General features: G+C 44.4%; 1 protein-coding gene across 1 annotated transcript in view; it reads left to right on the forward strand.

The window, feature by feature from the left end:
* Positions 1-18,156, forward strand: part of ERCC6L (ERCC excision repair 6 like, spindle assembly checkpoint helicase) — a 20,335-nt gene extending 2,179 nt beyond the window's left edge. The window contains exon 2 of the mRNA XM_031035971.2: positions 13,483-18,156. Within this exon, the coding sequence (XP_030891831.1) occupies positions 13,483-17,155 (3,673 nt within the window). The 3' untranslated portion in view covers positions 17,156-18,156. The remainder of the gene's footprint in view (positions 1-13,482) is intronic.
* The last annotated feature ends 916 nt before the right edge of the window (positions 18,157-19,072 follow it).

Here is a 19,072-nt window from a genome sequence, read left to right on the forward strand (position 1 = left end):
TCTCTTACCTTCTTCACTCCTCATTGTCCTCCTTGGCACACTCCTCTCACAGTTTCTCTGCCTCTCTTCCTCCCTGTCTCCTCTCTCCCTTTGCTGGCCCTCTGTCCTCAGCTCTCTGCCCCTCCTGCCTAAGAGATGAAAGAAAACTTTGAAACTTGCTCTCACACACTCTCTGCGCACACGTTTCCTCTGTCACACACCATCTTCTGCCATACACAGTGACTCTGTCTCACACTCTCAGTGTCATGCTCTCCCTTAGAGATGCCCACCTGCCACCTCCTGTCTTGCCTTCCGGCCCCTCTCCCCACTTCGGTCCTGTCTCTTCCTGTAACCCATTACCTCTCCCTCCGTGTCACCCACCTTTGTCACTCGCTGTCCCTCTCATTCTCTCTTTTTAAAATTTTTTATTGTTATGTTAATCACCATGCATTACATCATTTCTTTTTGATGTGGTGATCCACGATCCATTGTTTGTGCATAACACCCAGTGCTCCATGCAGTACATGCCCTCCTTAATACCCATCACCGGGCTAACCCATCCCCCCACCACCCTCCCCTCTAGAACCCTCAGTTTGTTTCTCAGAGTCCATCGTCTCTCATGGTTCGTCTCCCCCTCCGATTCCCGCCCCCCTTCATTCTTCCCCTCCTGCTGTCTTCTTCCTTTTTTTTTTTTCTTAACATATATTGCATTATTTGTTTCAGAGGTACAGGTCTGTGATTCAACAGTCTTGCACACTTCACAGCGCTCACCATAGCACATACCCTCCCCAGTGTCTATCACCCAGCCACCCCATCCCTCCCACCCCCCACCACTCCAGCAACCCTCAGTTTGTTTCCTGAGATTAAGAATTCCTCATATCAGTGAGGTGACACTCATATTCTCTTGCTCCCTCTCTCCCATTGTCTCTCTGTCACCCACCACATCTTTCTCTCTGTTGCCCCCTTCTCTCTCCTGTCACCCGTCTGTTGACACTGCCATCTACCTGCCCACATTGTTGTCCATTTTGTCTCATTCACTTACTCTTTCTGCATCCTCCCCACTATTGCCCCTTCTCCCTTTCTCTGTCACCATGATCTCTATCACCTGCTCTCTATCTCTAATACCCATTCTGTTACCCCCTTCATCCCTGTCACCTACTTTCTGTCTCCCACTCTTTCATTCTTTCACCTACCCTCTTTTGCTGTCACTCTTTCACTCTGGGTCCAGTCAGGAGGTAGAAACCATACAGCATATGAAAACAGAAATTGCAGTATAAAGAATTATTAAACCGATATAAATGAGTGACTAGAAGAAATAAGGAAACTCCCCACGGTGTCCTTGGGCTAAGGGAGAGTGCCCAAGCTAGGACCGACGGGGAAGGGGACCCCCTCGCCAAGGCTGAGGTGCAGACCTCATGGGAGAGGTACAGTACAGTACAGCCCCGCAGAGCTGCGTCCCCCGGGCCGGCGGGGAGTGAGCTTCTGGAGTGCAGGTGGCCCACGGATGTGAACGGGCAGCAGAGGCGGGCGCCCAGGGCGCAGGCAAGCTGCTGGGGTGCTGGTGTCCGTGTGAGAGGGCTGCAAGCGGAATCTCACCAGGCCGGGTGGAGGCGTCAAGGTCGTCGAGGGCCTGCGTGTGCTGGGCGTGCGGCGGTCCTGGGCTACTGTGCTGTCCCCTGTCCGGCCGCAGCCAGCCGCTGTAGGAGAGCCCCTTGCTCCAGCAGTGTCCCTCAGGCGCCCTCTACTGCGAGCGAGGAACGTCGTGGTCACTATACGGGAGCAATGCCTACGGGAATTCTGTCCGTTATCACCGAACAGGTACTGAGGGGTGAATTTGGAACTGAGAGGCAATAAATGGTGACGGGTAGAGTCATGCGCCTTCTGTTTATCCCTGTCCCCCGCCCTCTGTCTTATGTTGCCCACCTTTTGTCTCTTGCTCGCTGTCTGTGTCACTCTCTCTCTCTCTCACCCATTTGTACTCTGTGTGGTCCACACTCTCTTGCTGTCACCCGTCTGCTGCTCTCTTTCTCAATTCTCTGTCACCCGCTTTCTTCTATCACTCTACTCAAACTGCTTTTGTCAAGGTCACTAATGATTTCATAAATCTAATGGTCACCTTGTAATCCTCATCTTCCTTGACTTACTAGCAGCATTTGATGGTGTTGATCACTTCTCCTTGAAAGGCTTGATTCATTTGGCTTCCAGATGAAGCTTGATTCTTGCTGCTTCTCAGATTCTGCTGATCCTCCTCATAGCCTCACTTTTTTTGGTCTAACGTACTTTAAATTCTTGGGGCGCCTGGGTGGCTCAGTCAGTTAAGCGTCTGCCTTTAGCTCAGGTCAGGATCCTGGGGTCCTGGGATGGAGCCCCACATCGGGCTCCCTGCTCAGGGGGAGCCTGCTTCTCCCTCTGCCCCTCCCCCCGCTTGTGTTCTCTCACTCTCTGTCAAATAAATAAATAAGATCTTTAAAAAAGATACATTCTCAGACATCATGGCATGCCTTCCTTAAAATCCTGCAGTGCATCTCTAAAAAAGAACACATTTTTATGAAACCATTATAATGTATTGCCTAATAAAACAAGCTAATTCCTTGATAATAGCTAACACACAGACCATATTCACATTTTTCAGGTGGTCTTAAATCTTTTTATAATTGGTTTGTTTGAATTAGGATCCAAAGAAGGTCCACACACTGTGTTTAGTTATATTTCTTAAGTCTCTTAATCTAGAACAATCCCTCCCCACCCCCAACTTTTTTTTCTTTTTTTTCAATTCTTTTTTTTTTTTAAGATTTTATTTATTTGCGAGAGAGAGAGTGAGCGAGTATGTGAGCGTGAGCACAAGCAGGGTTTGTGGCAGGCAGAGGAAGAAGCAGACTCCCCGCTGAGCAGGGAGCCTGACGCGGGACTCAATCCCAGGACCCTGGGATCATGACCTGAGCCAAAGGCGGGCGCTTAACCGACTGAGCCACCCAGGTGTCCCACCGACTTTTATTTCTATGCCAATGATTTGGATTAGTCTTATGACTTCCTTGTAGTGTCATTAGCTTGTTCTCCCATCTCCTGTAATTTAAATTTAAAGGCTTGATGGAATGGATAAAGCAATGTGCTATACACATACACACAAACACACAATAGAATATTATTCAGCAATAAAAAAGAATAAAATCTTGCCATTTGTGTGACCACATGGATGGACCTTGAGGGCATTAGGCTAAGTAAAATAAGTCAGACAGAAAGACAAATACCATATGATCTCACTTGTATGTGGAATCTTAAAAAAAAAAAAAAAAAAAAAGACAAGCTCATAGATACAGAGAACAGATTAGTGATTGCCAGAGATGGAGGGCGGGAGGGTAGGCAAAATGGGGGAATGGAGTCAAAAGGTACAGATTTCCAGTTATAAAACAGATAAGTAATGGCTATGTAATGTATTGCATGGCTATATAGTTAACTATATAACTGTGGTTAATAATACTGTATTGCATATATTTGAAAGTTGCTAAGAGAGTAAATCTTTTTTTTTTTTTTTAAGATTTTATTTATTTATTTGACAAAGAGAGACACAGCGAGAGAGGGAACACAAGCAGAGGGAGTAGGAGAGGGAGACGCAGGCTTCCCGCGGAGCAGGGAGCCCAATGCGGGGCTCGATCCCAGGACTCTGGGATCATGACCTGAGCCAAGGGCAGACGCTTAACGACTGACCCACCCAGGTGCCCCGCTAAGAGAGTAAATCTTAAAAGTTCTAATCACAAGAGAGCAAATTCTATAATTATCTATGTGACAGATGTTAACTAGACTTACTGTGATAATTTCACAATATATCCAAATACTGAAGCATTATGTTTTACACCTGAAACTAATACAGTGTTGCATGTCAATTATACCTTACTACAAATTTTTAAAAAGTGTTCTGGAGCAAAAAAAAAAAAAAGAGAGAGAGAGAGATTAAGGGTCAATATTTTTGGCATGAATATTTCAAAGGTGAGGCTGTGTACTTCTTATTGCATCTTATCAGAAGCATATAATGTCTGAGATTCCTACTTTTAGTAATGTTAAGATTGGTCAGTGGGTTCAGGTGGTCACAGGCTGATCACTCCTTTGCAAAGCTGCATTTCCCCCCTTATGATGAATAAATACTATGTTGGGGATACTTTGGCATCCTGTGGGTACTCCGTTCCCCATCAACTTTTCACCCATTGATAATCGTTGCCCAAATCAGTTATTTCATTAGAGATTACAAAGTGGTGATTGTCTAACTTAACCATTATTTTTGTATTCGTTAGCCGGAATTCTTCTGTAAATGTTTTTGATGCTGCAGTGTTGGAGTACCATGTTTTGTTGTTTTGTAATTATATTCCTTCCTTTGGTGATCTTATCCAGGTTCTCGGCTTTAAATTCCATCTTTATGCTGAGAATTTTCACATTTTTGTCTGTAGTCCTGACCTCTTCTGAACTGTAGACTCCCATATCCAACTGCTTACCTCACATCTCCACTTCATAGTAGACATAGCAAACTTGTCCAGAACCAAAGGACAAAGCCATATGTTCTTCTCAATAGGTGCAGAAAAAGCATTTGAGAAAATATAGCACCTGGTGCTATATTTGGGGGACGCCTGGGTGGCTCAGCCGGTTAAGCGTCTTTCTTTGGCTCAGGTCATGATCCCAGGACCCTGGGATCAAGCCCTACGTTGGGCTCTCTACTCAGCAGGGAGTCTGCTTCTCCCTCTCCCTCTGTCCCGCCTGTCTGCTCGCATACACAGTCACTCTCCCCCTACCCCGTGTCTCTCAAATAAATAAAATCTTCTATTTATTTTTTTATTTTATAAATAAAATCTTTTTAAAAAAGAAAATATAGCACCCTTTAATAATAAAAACTCAACAAACTAGGAATACAAGATAACTTTGTCAGTCTGATCAAAGGTGTCTCCAGAAACTCGAAGCTAACATTATACTCAATGGTAAAAGACTGAAAGCTTTCCATCCTTTTATCAGGAACAAGACAAGGATGTCTGCTCTCGCCATTTCTATTCAGCATTATAATTCAACATTATAATAGATGTTCTAGCCAGGGCAAATAGGCCAGAAAAAGAAATAAAAGGCATGCAGATTGGAAAGAAAGAAAGAAAACTATATTCACAGATAACATGATCTTTTATATAGAAAGCCCTAATGAATCTACACACACAAAAAATAAGCTAATAAAAGAGGTCAGCAAATTTGCAAGGAAACGAGATCAATATTCAAATTTGGTTGTATTTTGGCAAGTAACATTCTTCTAAAACTTTTGTTCTGAAATATCATATATATATATATATATGGAAATGTATAAAACAGAAATTCAGTATAATGAATTATTATTGCAACCATCACCTAGGTAATGGTTTTTAGATTTTTATTTTCGTCTTAATGGAAGGTCTTGTCTACTTTCCCACCGAGGTGGCCTGAAGGTGAATTGAAGGCAAACTTGAGGATTCACGACTTCTTTCCAAACAACCCCAGGTTTGTTCAAGTTCTGGAATAAGTGCTTGCTTGAAGCCCCAGAGTTCTGCACTGTAGTGCAGTGGTTAACCAGATAACCTGGGGCTGGCAGATTCGGGGCTGGAAGGACCAAAGGTCTGTACCTACTCGAAAAGAACATCCTATTGTTCTTGGAGCCTTTTTCATCTTTAGGTAGGCTATCTGAAAGGGCCAGTGAGGATGTGAGCCACCAGATGCTCTCCCAAATGATGAAACCATTTCCTGCTGAGGAGCATTGGCTGGTATAACCCATCTGGATGCCAAAGCACATCTGCTGTGCCAGAAGGAAAAAGATAATTTTGGTTTTGACATAATTATTAATTAGCTGTTTTTTCCGGAGTAATTAGCCAGCAAGTTCAGCTGTTTTCTGAGGGCATGTTGTTAACATGTAAGAGGATGCTGTCTTCCTGTTTATTCTGGCAGAAGCATATTTGCCCAGTTCAACCAAAATTTTCAGGTCTGTGTAACAGGAGGGGCACTAGATCCCTACCTGCCGTCACCCACTTTGAAGTCAGTCTTGCTCTCCCTGCCTGTTTGCAGTCTCTTTGTGACAGGATATAAAGGACCTGAAAGAGCACGACGGGCCTTGGATCTCTTCAGGGCCATGTGGTTTGGTCCAGATAGTTCTCGTGTGTGGAATCCAAAGCCAGTGACACAGATAATGAATACTATAGAAAACCTTACACTGTTTTTAAGCGATTGGTCTTATAGGTGAAACAGAGTATGTAGGTGGACAGTGTTGTTTTTGTTTGTTCGTTTTAAGATTTTATTTATGCATTTTTTGCGAGAGAGAGAGAGCACGAGCAGGGGGAAGGGCAGAGGGAGGAGCAGACTCCCTGCCGAGCAGGGATCCCAGGACCCTGGGATCATGACTGAGTTGAAGGCAGACGCTCAACCGATTGAGCCACCCAGGCGCCCTAAATGGTCAGTGTTAAGCCCCAAACCAAACCTTGTGTAGGTTCCTATCCAGAGAGCCATAGGCCTACTATTTTTTAGGAGGAAGCATTTGGAGAGGAGATCCAGCCGAAGCCAATGACACTTTTTCTAGCTGAGATAAACCAGAGGTCACAAACTGGCAGCCCATGAGCCATGTTCAGAGATAAGTTTCGTTTGTTTTGCCCAGTGTTGTTTTTTTTTTTTTAAGATTTTATTTATTTATTTGAGAGAGAGAGAGCACGAGTGGAGGGGGAGGGGCAGAGGGAGAGGGAGAAGCAGACTCCCTGCTGAGCAAGGAGCCCGACGTGGGACTTGATCCCAGGACCCTGGGATCATGACCTGAGGCGAAGGCAGACATTTAACTGACTGAGCCACCCAGGCACCCCGTGCCCAGTGTTTTTAAAACTTATGCATTGGTTACCATTTAAAAATCAGGAGAAATCCCACAAAAATCCAAGTTAGGTTAAAAAAGAGCAACTTCAGTTGCTTTGCATGTGAAGCAAATAAAGTTTTATTGGGTCTGGATCTTTGCATTCAGTTCCGTATCCCATCATATTCCAGAAGAATATCATAGGGAATGTTCCAAAGGACCCTCCAGAACCTGGTGTTTGTCTCTATATAATCTTTCTGTATGTCCTTTAAAATGATCCTTAAAGGGAATTTTGTTCTAGGCATGTAATTTCAGGTACAATCATTAAAATGTAGAGATTTTTGTTTTATTGTCCCTTGCTACAGAATGGAAATCTCTTTTCTGGGTTGACAGTTTTGCATCTGAATAGTTCTTTAACATATTGGAACCTCACGTGTTAAGTGCCTTTTAAGTAGTTATTAAATTGGTAAATGAAAATAAAAACTGACCTTCTTCCATACTCTAGCACTGTTTTTCTCCTTGTTCTGCTTGAAAGGAGTTTCTTTCTCCGGAACTGCTTACTTTTCCCTTGTGCCTTTGGCTCCCAAGCAGGCCTGGCTTCTCCCCAGCCATGCCCAAGAAGAATAGGGGAGTGATTGTGGGGAAAAAAAAAATTAGATCCCATGAAGTGTTAAGTTCTCCAGATCATTAGGGATCCTGTGTGTTAGAGATGGACACATGATTGCATTAGTAGTAAAAAATGACATTTTTCCTTTCAAGCCCTGGAAAATGGAAGTGATTAGAGGTTGAGCGGCTAAATCAAACTGTATTACAGAAAACACTGTAGTCTTGTAAATAGCCCGATATCCAGGGTGGTGCTATAATAGGCAGATTTCATTTCTCCCCCCGGTTCCATTATAGGGCAAGGTTACTGTCCTAGGTCCGGCTTTGTCGGTGGAGCAGACAGGGTAGAGGGGAGGAGCTGAGATGTCGTATTAGACCCACTAACTTGGGTGGAACAGGGACCGCGAAGCAGCTTGGCTAACGGATTGGACGCAATCAGAAAGTGGTGGTGACCAAGGAATGCTATAAATTTGAGTTGCGGTTCAGGCGGAGGTTGACAAATATGGGAGGGAGTTCCAGGGGATGGGTAGGGCCTAACAAAATGGGTCTTAGGCTGGTGGTAAGAAGTCTAGGCAGACGGTTGTCATTTAAAAGGTTGGCGTATGATTTTGGGGGATCTGGCCCAGAGCTGGGGTTCGCCGGCAGCACTTTATTTTCTGGGGAGGAGGCCTGGCTGGAGTTAGAAGCCTAGGCCACACAGGGGTTCGGGATACTGGGTAGGTTACCAGTTGAGGGATTTGGAAATGACGTTTAGTAATAAAAACTAGTAATAAAATGGTAATAAAAAATGACGTATTTTCTCTTTCAAGCTCTGGACCATAGACCAAGCCAGAAGACCAGTTGACCACGTGAAGGCACCCGGGGTGGGGGGTGGGGGGGGCGGTGGGAAGGGTCAGGAGGAAAGGGAGAATGGAGAATGAGCTCAGGGGATGGTACCAAGGTGGAGGAGTCCAGTGGTTGCTGCTACGCCCTCAGGTTCAAGAGCAGAGTAATAGGGAATGTAGAGCCCAGCAGAGTTGGGGAGGTGGGCAGCTGACCTGCCACAGAAGGAATAGCAGAGTCTTGCAGCCAGCAGGCTCTTTCCTTCCTCCTTTTCTCCTCTTCATCTTTCATTCACTTGGCTTTCACTGAGTGCTCTAAGACCTGATCCCTGTCCCTGTTCTCAAGTTCAGGCAGATAACACCAACAGATGATTTTGGGGGGTTTTAAGTAAAGGTAATTTTATTTATTTTTAAATATTTTATTTATTTGTCAGAGAGAGAGAGAGCACACAAGCAGGGGGAGCGGCAGGCAGAGGGAGAGGGAGAAGCAGGCTTCCCGCTGAGCAGGGAGCCCAAAGTAGGGCTCGATCCCAGGACCCTGGCATCATGACCTGAGCCTAAGGCAGACCCTTAACCGACTGAGCCACCCAGGCGCCCCAAGTAAAGGTAATTTTAGAGTAGTTTTAGATTTGCGGAAATATTGCGGATACAGTGCAGAGGGTTCCCACATACCCCACACCTAGTTTCCCCTCTTGTTAACATCTCATATTAGTATGGTACAGTACTCACAGTCAGTGAACCAATACCAATACATGATTATTAACTAACTCTATCATTTATTTAGATTTCCCTAGTTTTATGTAAGTCCTTTTTCTGTTCCAGCGTCCTAAGACACCACAGTACATTTAGTCATCTGTCTCTTTAGGTTCTTCTTGTCTGTGACAGATTCTTGGACTTTCTTTGTTTTTGAAGACCTCGACAGTTTTGAGGAGTGTTGGTTAGGTATTTTCTAGAATGTTCCGCCAATTGGGATTTGTCATTGTTTGTCATGATTAGACTGGGCTTTTTGGTTTTGCGGGCAGAGACTGCAGAGATAAAGTGCCCTTCTCATCGAATTGTTATCAGGGGCACATACTGTTAACGTGATATATCATTGTTGTAGTTGACTGTAATCACTGGGCTGAGGTACTGTTTGCCAGGTTTCCCTTCTTTAAAGTTACTTGTCGTGCCCCTTTCCCCCTCTCTCCGCTCTCCGCTCCACCATGCCTTTCCACACTATACCTTCTTTTTTTTTTTTTTTTTTTAAAGATTTTATTTATTGGGGCGCCTGGGTGGCTCAGTAGTTAAGCATCTGCCTTCGGCTCAGGTCATGATCCTGGGGTCCTGGGATCGAGCCCCGCATCGGGCTCCCTGCTCGGCGGGAAGCCTGCTTCTCCCTCTCCTGCTCCCCATGCTTGTGTTCCCTCTCTCGCTGTGTCTCTCTGTCAAATAAATAAATAACAAATCTTAAAAAAAAAAAAAAGATTTTATTTATTTATTTATCAAGGAGAGAGAGAGCACAAGCAGAGGGAGTGGCAGAAGAAGAGAGAGAAGCAGGCTTCCCGCTGAGCAAGGAGCCTGATGCGGGGCTCAATCCCAGGACCCTGAGATCACGACCTGAGCCGAAGGCAGATGCTTAATCGACTGAGCCTCCCGGGTGTCCCCACACTGTGCTTTTTGGGGGGATGTTGGTATATGCACTCCACATTTAAGGAGTAGGAGTCATGCTCCATCTCCTTGAGGGCAGAGTAGCTACATAAATTATTTGAAATTCTTCTGCATGGGAGATTTGTCTCTTCTTTACTTCTTCACTCATTTATATCAGTATGGACTCATTTATTTTATACTTTGGGTTCTCATCCAATACTGCTTTATTTCATTGCTCCAACTGTTCCAGCTGTGACCACTGGGAGCACTTTCATTTGGTTCCTGTGTCTCTTCGCCGTACTCACGTCACTGTGGGGGGTTGTTTGTTTGAGCAAGCACTTCCTCACTTTCTGACACTACAAGAAGCCCCAGGCACCTCTGACGTACTTCCTGCCACAGTCCTAGAATCAGCCCAGGTTCTCTTACTGGAGAATGGTATTAGAAACCAAGATCTGGGCGCTAGTTATGCTTGTTGCACTGGGGTTTCCTTGCTTCTAGGCCCTCTCACCTGAGAGAGCAAGGAAATACGTGTGTATACTAATCTCCGTGTATAGACATGACTGTAAATATTCTATGTGTAACCATCTGTATCTGTGTTAAAACATGGGTTTATACTGATGTCTCCAATTCTGATCCATTAGCACATGGATCATTCTGTCTCCTCTTGCTTCTCCATTCTAACAGGTGAGAAACCTGGCTTCCACTATCCACCATTCATTTACTTAATTCTTCAATTCTTACTTATTTATTGAGAGCGTGCATAAGCATGAGTGGGGGGGAGGGGCAGAGAGAGGGAGAAACAGACCCCCTGCCCTCCCCCTCCCTCCCCCGCCCCCCCCCCAACAGGGAGCCCGATGCGGGACTCGATCCCAGGACCCCGGGCTCATGACCTGAGCCAAAAGCAGATGCTTAACTGACTGAGCCCCCCAGGTGCCCCTGATTCTTCAATTCTATTATACATGCATTGCAACGTTAGAATTGTTAGCCCAAAGCCCATGCAAAACAACTTTGTCCACTAGAGTACAGTGCTCATGTTGTTTCTTTTGCTTTTAGTCTTACAGACTTCACTCATGCCCTAGGTTATTAGGTCAGCACCTTTTCCGTCTACCCTTTCAGTGAGGTTGTCTCATACATTTGCAATACAGATTGTTTTGTAATAATTTTAATACAGTGTGTTAAATGCAGGGATAGAGATGAACACATGAGGGGGTCCTGAGGTGAAACAGTTGATCCAGCTGGGGCGTAGAGTAGGGATGGAAGGCGTCGTAGGGGAACTGCAGGTGTCCCTCCATGTGTAACTTTGAGGAACTGACAAACTGATTTCCAAAGCAGCTGCACCATTTTACAGTCCCACCAACAGTGTTATGAGGGTTCCAATTTTCCCACATTGTCGCTAACTTGGTATTTTCTTGCTTTTTGATTCTAGTCATCCTAATGGGCATAAAGTGGGTATTTCATTGTGGTTTTGGTTTGCATTTCCCCAATGACTAATGATGTTGAGCATTATGTCATGTGCTTTTTAGCCATTTGTGGATCTTCTTTGGAGAAATGTCTATTCAGATCCTTTGTCCATTTTTAAATTGTGTTGTCTTTTTTTTATTATTTTTTTTAAAGTGCTGGGAAAATCAATCTAATTTAGATTTTATTTATTTATTTGAGAGAGAGAATGAGAGAGAGAGCACATGAAAGGGGGGAGGGTCAGAGGGAGAAGCAGACTCCCTGCTGAGCAGGGAGCCCGACGCGGGACTTGATCCTGGGACTCCAGGATCATGACCTGAGCTGAAGGCAGTCGCCCAACCAACTGAGCCACCCAGGCGCCCTGTGTTGTCTTTTTTTAAAGATTTATTTATTTTAGAGAGAGTGTGCATGAGCTGGGGGAGGGGCAGAGGGAGAGAGAATCTCAAGCAGACTCCCTGCTGAGCCCACCACGGGGCTCAGTCTCACAACCCTGAGATCATGACCTGAGCCAAAATCAAGAGTCAGATGCTTAACCCGACTGAGCCACCCAGATGCCCCTGTGTTGTCTTTTAATTATTGAGTTGTAATATCTCTTTATATGTTCTAGGTACAAGTTCTTTATCAGATACACGGTTTGCAAATATTTTCTCCCAGTCTTTGGGTTGTCTTTTCACTTTCTTGATGGTATCCTTTGAAACACAAGTTTTTCATTTGGTGAGGCCCAATTTATTTTTCCTTTGGTTCCTTGTGTGTTTGGCAAAACCACTGCCAAATCCAAAGTTATGAAGATTTATGCCAATATTTTCTTCTAAGGGTTTTGTAGTTTTAGCTCTTAGGTTTAGTTCTTTGATCCATTTTGAATTAGTTTTTGTGTATGGTGTAAGGTAGGGGACCAATTTCATTCTTTTGCACATGATATTCAGTTGAAAAGACTCTTCTTTCCTCAGTGAATTATTTTGGTATCCTTTCAGGATCATTTGACCATAAACCACTGGAGAATTTTAAGCAGAGGAGTGACATGATTTCTTTTACGTTTTTTTTTCTTTTACATTTTAAGACAGCATCACTGGCTACTGTATAGAGAAGGTATTGGAGGGGCCAAGAGTGGATGTAAGGAGACCAGTGAGTAGGAAGTTGCCATTACCCAGGCCAGAGGTGATGGTGACCTGAACCACAGTGGTGGTAGTGGAGATGGAGACACAGGTTATACTTGGGAAATAAAGTTAGTAGGGTTTGGGGATTGTCTGGCTGGGGGAGAGGGTGATTAAAAGAGGGGAGAAGTCAAGGATGACTCATGTGAATCGGAGTCGAGGATGATCTTCAGATTTCTAGCTTGTATGGCTAAGTTGATAGTAGTGTCATTTACTACCACATAAATGGAGACACATGTTTTTAGAGGGGAAATAATGAGTTTAATTTGGGATTAATTGAATTTGAGATGCTTATGAGATGTTTTCAAGGGGAGACATCCAGAGGGCAGTTGGAATGTGGAGTCTGGGGGCAAGCCCTGGAATGGAGAGAGTGATTTCATGAGCACATTAGGTGGGGGTGGAAAGCCAGAGGAGAAAGTACAAGGAGTGAGAAGAAGGCCCAGGCCTATGGGAAGAATAGGAGCCCAAGGACACAGAAGAAATGGCCAGTGATGGGGGAGGAAACCAGGAGGAATCTAGAGGAATCCAGTGGAAGGAGGGAATTTTAAGGAGAGGGTGATCATTAGTGTCAAATGCATCCCAGAGGTCCAGAAAACTAAGGACTGAGAAGTGCCCATGTATCTTCCTGTTTCCACAATCCCACGATATAGGCTGGTCGGTTGGTTTTACAAGAAAATATCACTCCATACTTCTTATGGGTGGCATTTTTTTTAAATACCATGGAACCAGTCACCTTTGCACGTACATTTCTCACAAGTGGTGCCTGAAGGTGTTGCTGGCAGTGTCTGGTGGGTATGTGTCTTCAGTGGTGCCAGCTTTCATTGGCATCTTCTGTGCTAATCTTTCCCATCCTGAATTGAGGATATTAAAAGCCCAACTGCAGTTTGTATTCCAAAATGGACCCTAAAGTGTTCTTAGATTGAATGTTCAATCTGTTTCCTTCCTCTCTGATCTCTCTCTCCCTATATATATCTATGTCTTTTTTACCCTTTTCTTTCTTTTTTTTTTTTTTTAACAGATATGTGAAAGAGGCCAAAGAAGCAACTAAGAATGGGGATCTGGAAGAAGCGTTTAAACTTTTCAATTTGGCAAAGGACATTTTTCCCAATGAAAAGGTGATGAGCCGAATCCAAAAAATACAGGAAGCCTTGGAGGAGTTGGCAGAACATGGAGATGATGAATTCACAGATGTGTGCAACTCTGGCCTGCTGCTTTATCGAGACCTGCACAACCAACTATTTGAGCACCAGAAGGAAGGTGTCGCTTTCCTCTATAGCCTATACAGGGATGGAAGAAAAGGTGGCATCTTGGCAGATGATATGGGATTAGGGAAGACTGTTCAAATCATCGCTTTCCTTTCTGGTATGTTTGATGCTACACTTGTGAATCATGTGCTGCTGATCATGCCGACCAATCTCATTAGCACATGGACAAAAGAATTTGTTAAGTGGACCCCAGGAATGAGAGTCAAAACCTTTCATGGTCCGAGTAAGGATGAACGTACCAGGAACCTCAGTCGGATTCAGCAAAGGAATGGCGTCATCATCACCACATACCAAATGTTAATCAATAATTGGCAGCAACTTTCAAGCTTGAACGGCCAAGAGTTTGTGTGGGACTATGTCATCCTTGATGAAGCACATAAAATAAAAACCTCATCCACTAAGTCAGCAGTATGTGCTCGCGCTGTCCCTGCCAGGAATCGCATCCTCCTCACAGGAACCCCGATCCAGAATAATTTACGGGAACTGTGGTCCCTGTTTGATTTTGCTTGTCAAGGGTCCCTGCTAGGAACATTAAAAACTTTTAAGATGGAGTATGAAAATCCTATTACGAGAGCAAGAGAGAAGGATGCTACCCCGGGGGAAAAAGCCTTAGGATTTAAAATATCTGAAAACTTGATGGCAATCATAAAACCCTATTTTCTCAGGAGGACTAAAGAAGAGGTACAAAAGAAAAAGGCAAGCACTCCAGAGGTCAGACTTAGTGAAAAGAATCCAGATGTTGATGCCATTTGTGAAATGCCTTCCCTTTCCAGGAAAAATGATTTAATTATTTGGATACGTCTCATGCCTTTACAAGAAGAAATATACAGGAAATTCGTGTCTCTAGATCATATCAAGGAGTTGTTAATGGAGACACGCTCACCTCTGGCTGAGCTAGGTGTCTTAAAGAAGCTGTGTGATCATCCTAGGCTGCTGTCTGCGCGGGCTTGTCATTTGTTAAACTTAGGGTCTGTAAAATTCTCTGTTCAAGGTGAAAATGAAGGGGAAGATTCCTCAGATGGGGACCGTATTGATCAGATCACTGATGATGCACTGATGGAAGAATCTGGAAAAATGATATTTCTGATAGAGCTGCTGAAGAGACTGCGAGATGAAGGGCATCAAACTCTGGTGTTTTCCCAGTCAAGACAAATTCTAAACATCATCGAACACCTCCTAAAGAATCGGCACTTTAAGATACTGCGAATTGATGGAACAGTTACTCATCTTGTGGAACGAGAAAAAAGAATTAACTTATTCCAGCAAAATAGAGAGTACTCTGTTTTTCTGCTTACCACTCAAGTAGGTGGTGTTGGCTTAACATTGACTGCAGCCACTAGAGTGGTCATTTTTGACCCTAGCTGGAATCCTGCGACTGATGCTCAAGCTGTGGATAGAGTTTACCGAATTGGCCAGAAGGAAAATGTTGTAGTTTATAGGCTGATTACTTGTGGGACTGTAGAGGAAAAAATATACAGAAGACAGGTTTTCAAGGACTCACTAATAAGACAAACTACGGGCGATAAGAAGAACCCTTTCCGATATTTTACGAAACAAGAATTAAGAGAGCTCTTTACAATTGAGGATTTTCAGCACTCTGCAACCCAGCTGCAGCTTCAGTCTTTGCATGCTGCCCAGAGGAGATCTGATAAAATACTAGATGAACATATTGCCTACCTGCACTCTTTGGGGATAGCTGGAATCTCAGACCATGACTTGATGTACACACGTGATCTCTCTGTGAAAGAAGAGCTCGATGTGATCGAAGAATCCCACTATATTCAACAGAGGGTTCAGAAAGCTCAATTCCTTGTTGAATTAGAGTCTCAAAATACAGAGCTCTTAGTGGAAAGACAAAGAGCTGGAAATGAGGGGATCTGGCTGAGAGAACCCCACTTTCCTTCTCAAACAAAGAAGAAATGCCCTGACCTGAATAAACCACAGCCTCGACCCTCCCCACTTCTACCTACTTATCATACCCAGGAAGAAGAAATCAGTTCCCAAATGGCGAGTGTAATCATTGATGATCTGCCCGAAGAGAGTGAGAATCAAGATGTCTCCAATATAAAGATGAATGTTACCGTCTCACAAGACGGTAGTCACCCACCCGGAAGTACATCTGATGCCGATTCTGTAGCTACTTTACCTGAGGGGTGTGGGAGTGTAGATGAAATCTGGACCGACTCGTTGGGAATGGCTCTACAAAAAGAGGCATTGCGAGAGGGGCCCATGCAGGGGACACTGCAAGAGAACCCTCTGGGAGATTTTAACTATTTGCCTAGCAAAGCACTCAGAGCTGATCTTGGGCCGAATCCAGAGCAACCAAAGGATGATGAGATGTTACCTCACTGCAATCCCTGGCCCATTAGTCCCATGACCAGTGAAAATCAAAATACAGAATCGAATGCATTTGTAATTAAAATAGCCAATGACGACTTGTCAGCATCCCACAGTGCACTGCAGGATGCTCAAGCAAATGAGGCCAAGTCGGAGGAGGAACATTTAGCCTCCTCATCACAGTATGCCTGTGATTTCAATCTTTTCTTGGAAGACTCTGCAGACAATGGACAAAATCTTTCCAGGCAGTCTTTGCAGCACGTTGAGAATGAAAAGAGCTTGTGTGGTTCTACAGCTAATTCTCAGGCAGAGCTTGAGCGTGACAAGGCATGTCTCAGTGTGGATCTTTCGGAGACCAACGACGAGCCAGAAGAAGTAGTCGGGAATGTGAAAGGCAGAAGGAAAGCCAGAAGGATCGTTTCAGATGGTGAAGATGAAGACGATACTTTTAAAGATACTTCAAGCACAGATCCGCTTACCACCTCTCCCTTTCAGTTCTTACCTGTGAAACAGTTTGATGCTTCAACTCCCAAAAGTGACATCAGTCCGCCGGGAAGGTTCTTGTCACCGAACATCCCTGATAGTATAAATAAGTCCGCCCAGCCTAGAAGATCCCTGGCTTCTAGGAGGTCTCTCATCAATGTGGTTTTAGACCACGTGGAGGATATGGAGGAAAGACCTGACCAGAGCAGTGAAGCAGAGGTTGAGGCAGATGATCTGGAGGAAGGAGCAGAGGAGAGCGGTAGTGAAGCCTCAGAGAGCACAGACGAGCCTCCTGGCGGAACGTTGCCTTCAGAAAATGAGGCCGGCCGGTTAACTGGGCCTGGGGCTCCGGCTCTGGCTCCGGAGGCCCCTCCCGGGGACCCTGAGCCTTTGTCTGGCAGACAGTTGGTTGAGTATCCCCAGGAGGAGGCAGCGGAAGCTGTGAATGACTATGAGACTCTTGTAAGTCATGGGAAGGAACTGAAAGAGCGTGGGCAAATACAGGAGGCCTTAAACTGCTTAGTGAAAGCACTTGACATAAAGAGCGCCGACCCTGAAGTCATGCTCATGACTTTAAGTTTGTATAAGCAGCTTAATAAAACTTGAGACTCTAACCTGTGTGTTGGTTAAAAGTGAAACGCCGAGTGTGAATGCATTCATTCCTGTAATTGGGTTCTGCGGGAGCATGAAGCATTTAGGCTTGAGGTGAGAGAGCTCTCAGAAAGCAAGGGTTTGTTTTCAACTGTTTTGGACATTCGGCCTTTACCCCGTACTCCTTCCTACCCCCCTCCTCCATACATATATTCTGGTATTCTGAACACTAGGTTAATACTGCTTTCCTTGAATAGTCTTAACCTTTTTCTTTTAGGCAAACTCTATACACTTAACTGTCATATCTAGGAAAGTTTCTGTAAAGTTATTTGGCTATCCTTATTTTTATTCTGGAAGTGATTCCTTCTGTCTATCACCGTCCAGGTAAGAATAGTAAAGTTACTTTTCTCAAGGGTTTCCTTTTCCATTCACTTTCTTTTGCTGAGATGATACTAGCAAATGCATACAGAAGCTCCTGAGTTTAATTAAGCAGGAGTTTATTAGAATTCTAAATCTAAGACTTGCTTATTCCCATGCTACTGTATGCCCTCAGCTTACTACGTACAGCAGAAGGCTGGGATCAGGTCCCTGGGGCTAGGCCTTGTTATCGCTGGCGCCCTACTCTGGAGTCCATTTGCCATTCTTCACTCACCACCAGCTGCGTTCTGACACAGGCTGGCACGTTGTCTTTGGGTGGTGGACTGAAAAGGAGTTTGGTTGCCCCTCAGAAACCTCAAGTGCAGTATAGCACTCTGTACTCGTGACAGGGAACTAGCATTTATGGAGTACCTACTGTGTCCTGGGTACTGGGTACTCTACACAGGTTTGTTTAATCCTCACCATAGTCCTTTGAGGTTGACGGTGGCATTTACATTGTTTTAGTTGTGGGAACTATGACCTGCCCAAGATCACATAGTAAGGGGTGAAATGGATTTTTTTAAACCATGTGTTACCTAGGGAAACCTTATTATAATAAACTGTCTTTACTGCACTGAATGTACCGAGCCGTTTTTACTGACAACCCTTCGGACCCCAAATCTGTGGAGGTTTTCCAGACCAAACAGCCCTCCGGTTCTCCGCAGAGTCACTGGGTGTCCTACAGTTCAACTCAGTTCTGACACTACCTGGAGTTAGGGTCAGACTCCCCACGTTTAAGGGCTCACTCCTGTAAAACTGCCCTCGCTTTCGATGCCAGTTGCTGGTACTGGGTACCCCTGTCATCCACACTTCTGTCCAATGTGGCTATAAATTGAGGACTCCCATGACTGTACCTTCAGGTTCAGTAATGTGCTAGAACAGCACACACAATTCAAGAAAATGTGTAATATATATAATTTAAATATATCAATTGGGGGAGCTTGGGTGGCTCAGTTGGTTAAGCGTCTGCCTTCGGCTCAGGTCATGATCCTGGGGTCCTGGGATCGAGTCCCGCATCGGGCTCCCTATGCAGGGAGCCTGCTCCTCCCTCTGCCATTCCCCCTCGCTGTGCTCTCTGGCTCTCTCTCTCTGTCAAATAAATAAAATCTTCAAATAAATAAATATATGAATTGTATATAAAACAGTTTAAAACCTAGTTAACCCTTGAACAATGTGGGAGTCGGGTACCAACTTCCCCACAGTCGAAAATCTACATACAACTTTTGACTCCTCAAGAATAAATACTAATAGCCTACTGTTGACTGGAAGCCTTACTGATAACATAAACAGTTGATTAGCATATTTTTCATGTTATCTGTATTATATACTGTACTCCCACAATAAAGTAAGCTAGAGAAAAAGTTAAGAAAGTCGTAAGGAAAATACGTTTATAGTACTATACTGTTGACCAAAAAAAAAAAATCTGTATTAAGTGGACCCACAGTTCAAATCTGTGTTGTTCAAGGGTCAACTGTGTTTTGATTACTGTTTCAGTATAATTGGTATCCTTTGTAA

Source organism: Leptonychotes weddellii, chromosome X (assembly GCF_054177405.1).
Source record: "Leptonychotes weddellii isolate Sample4059 chromosome X, ASM5417740v2, whole genome shotgun sequence".
In the NCBI taxonomy this organism is placed as follows: Eukaryota; Metazoa; Chordata; class Mammalia; order Carnivora; family Phocidae; genus Leptonychotes; species Leptonychotes weddellii.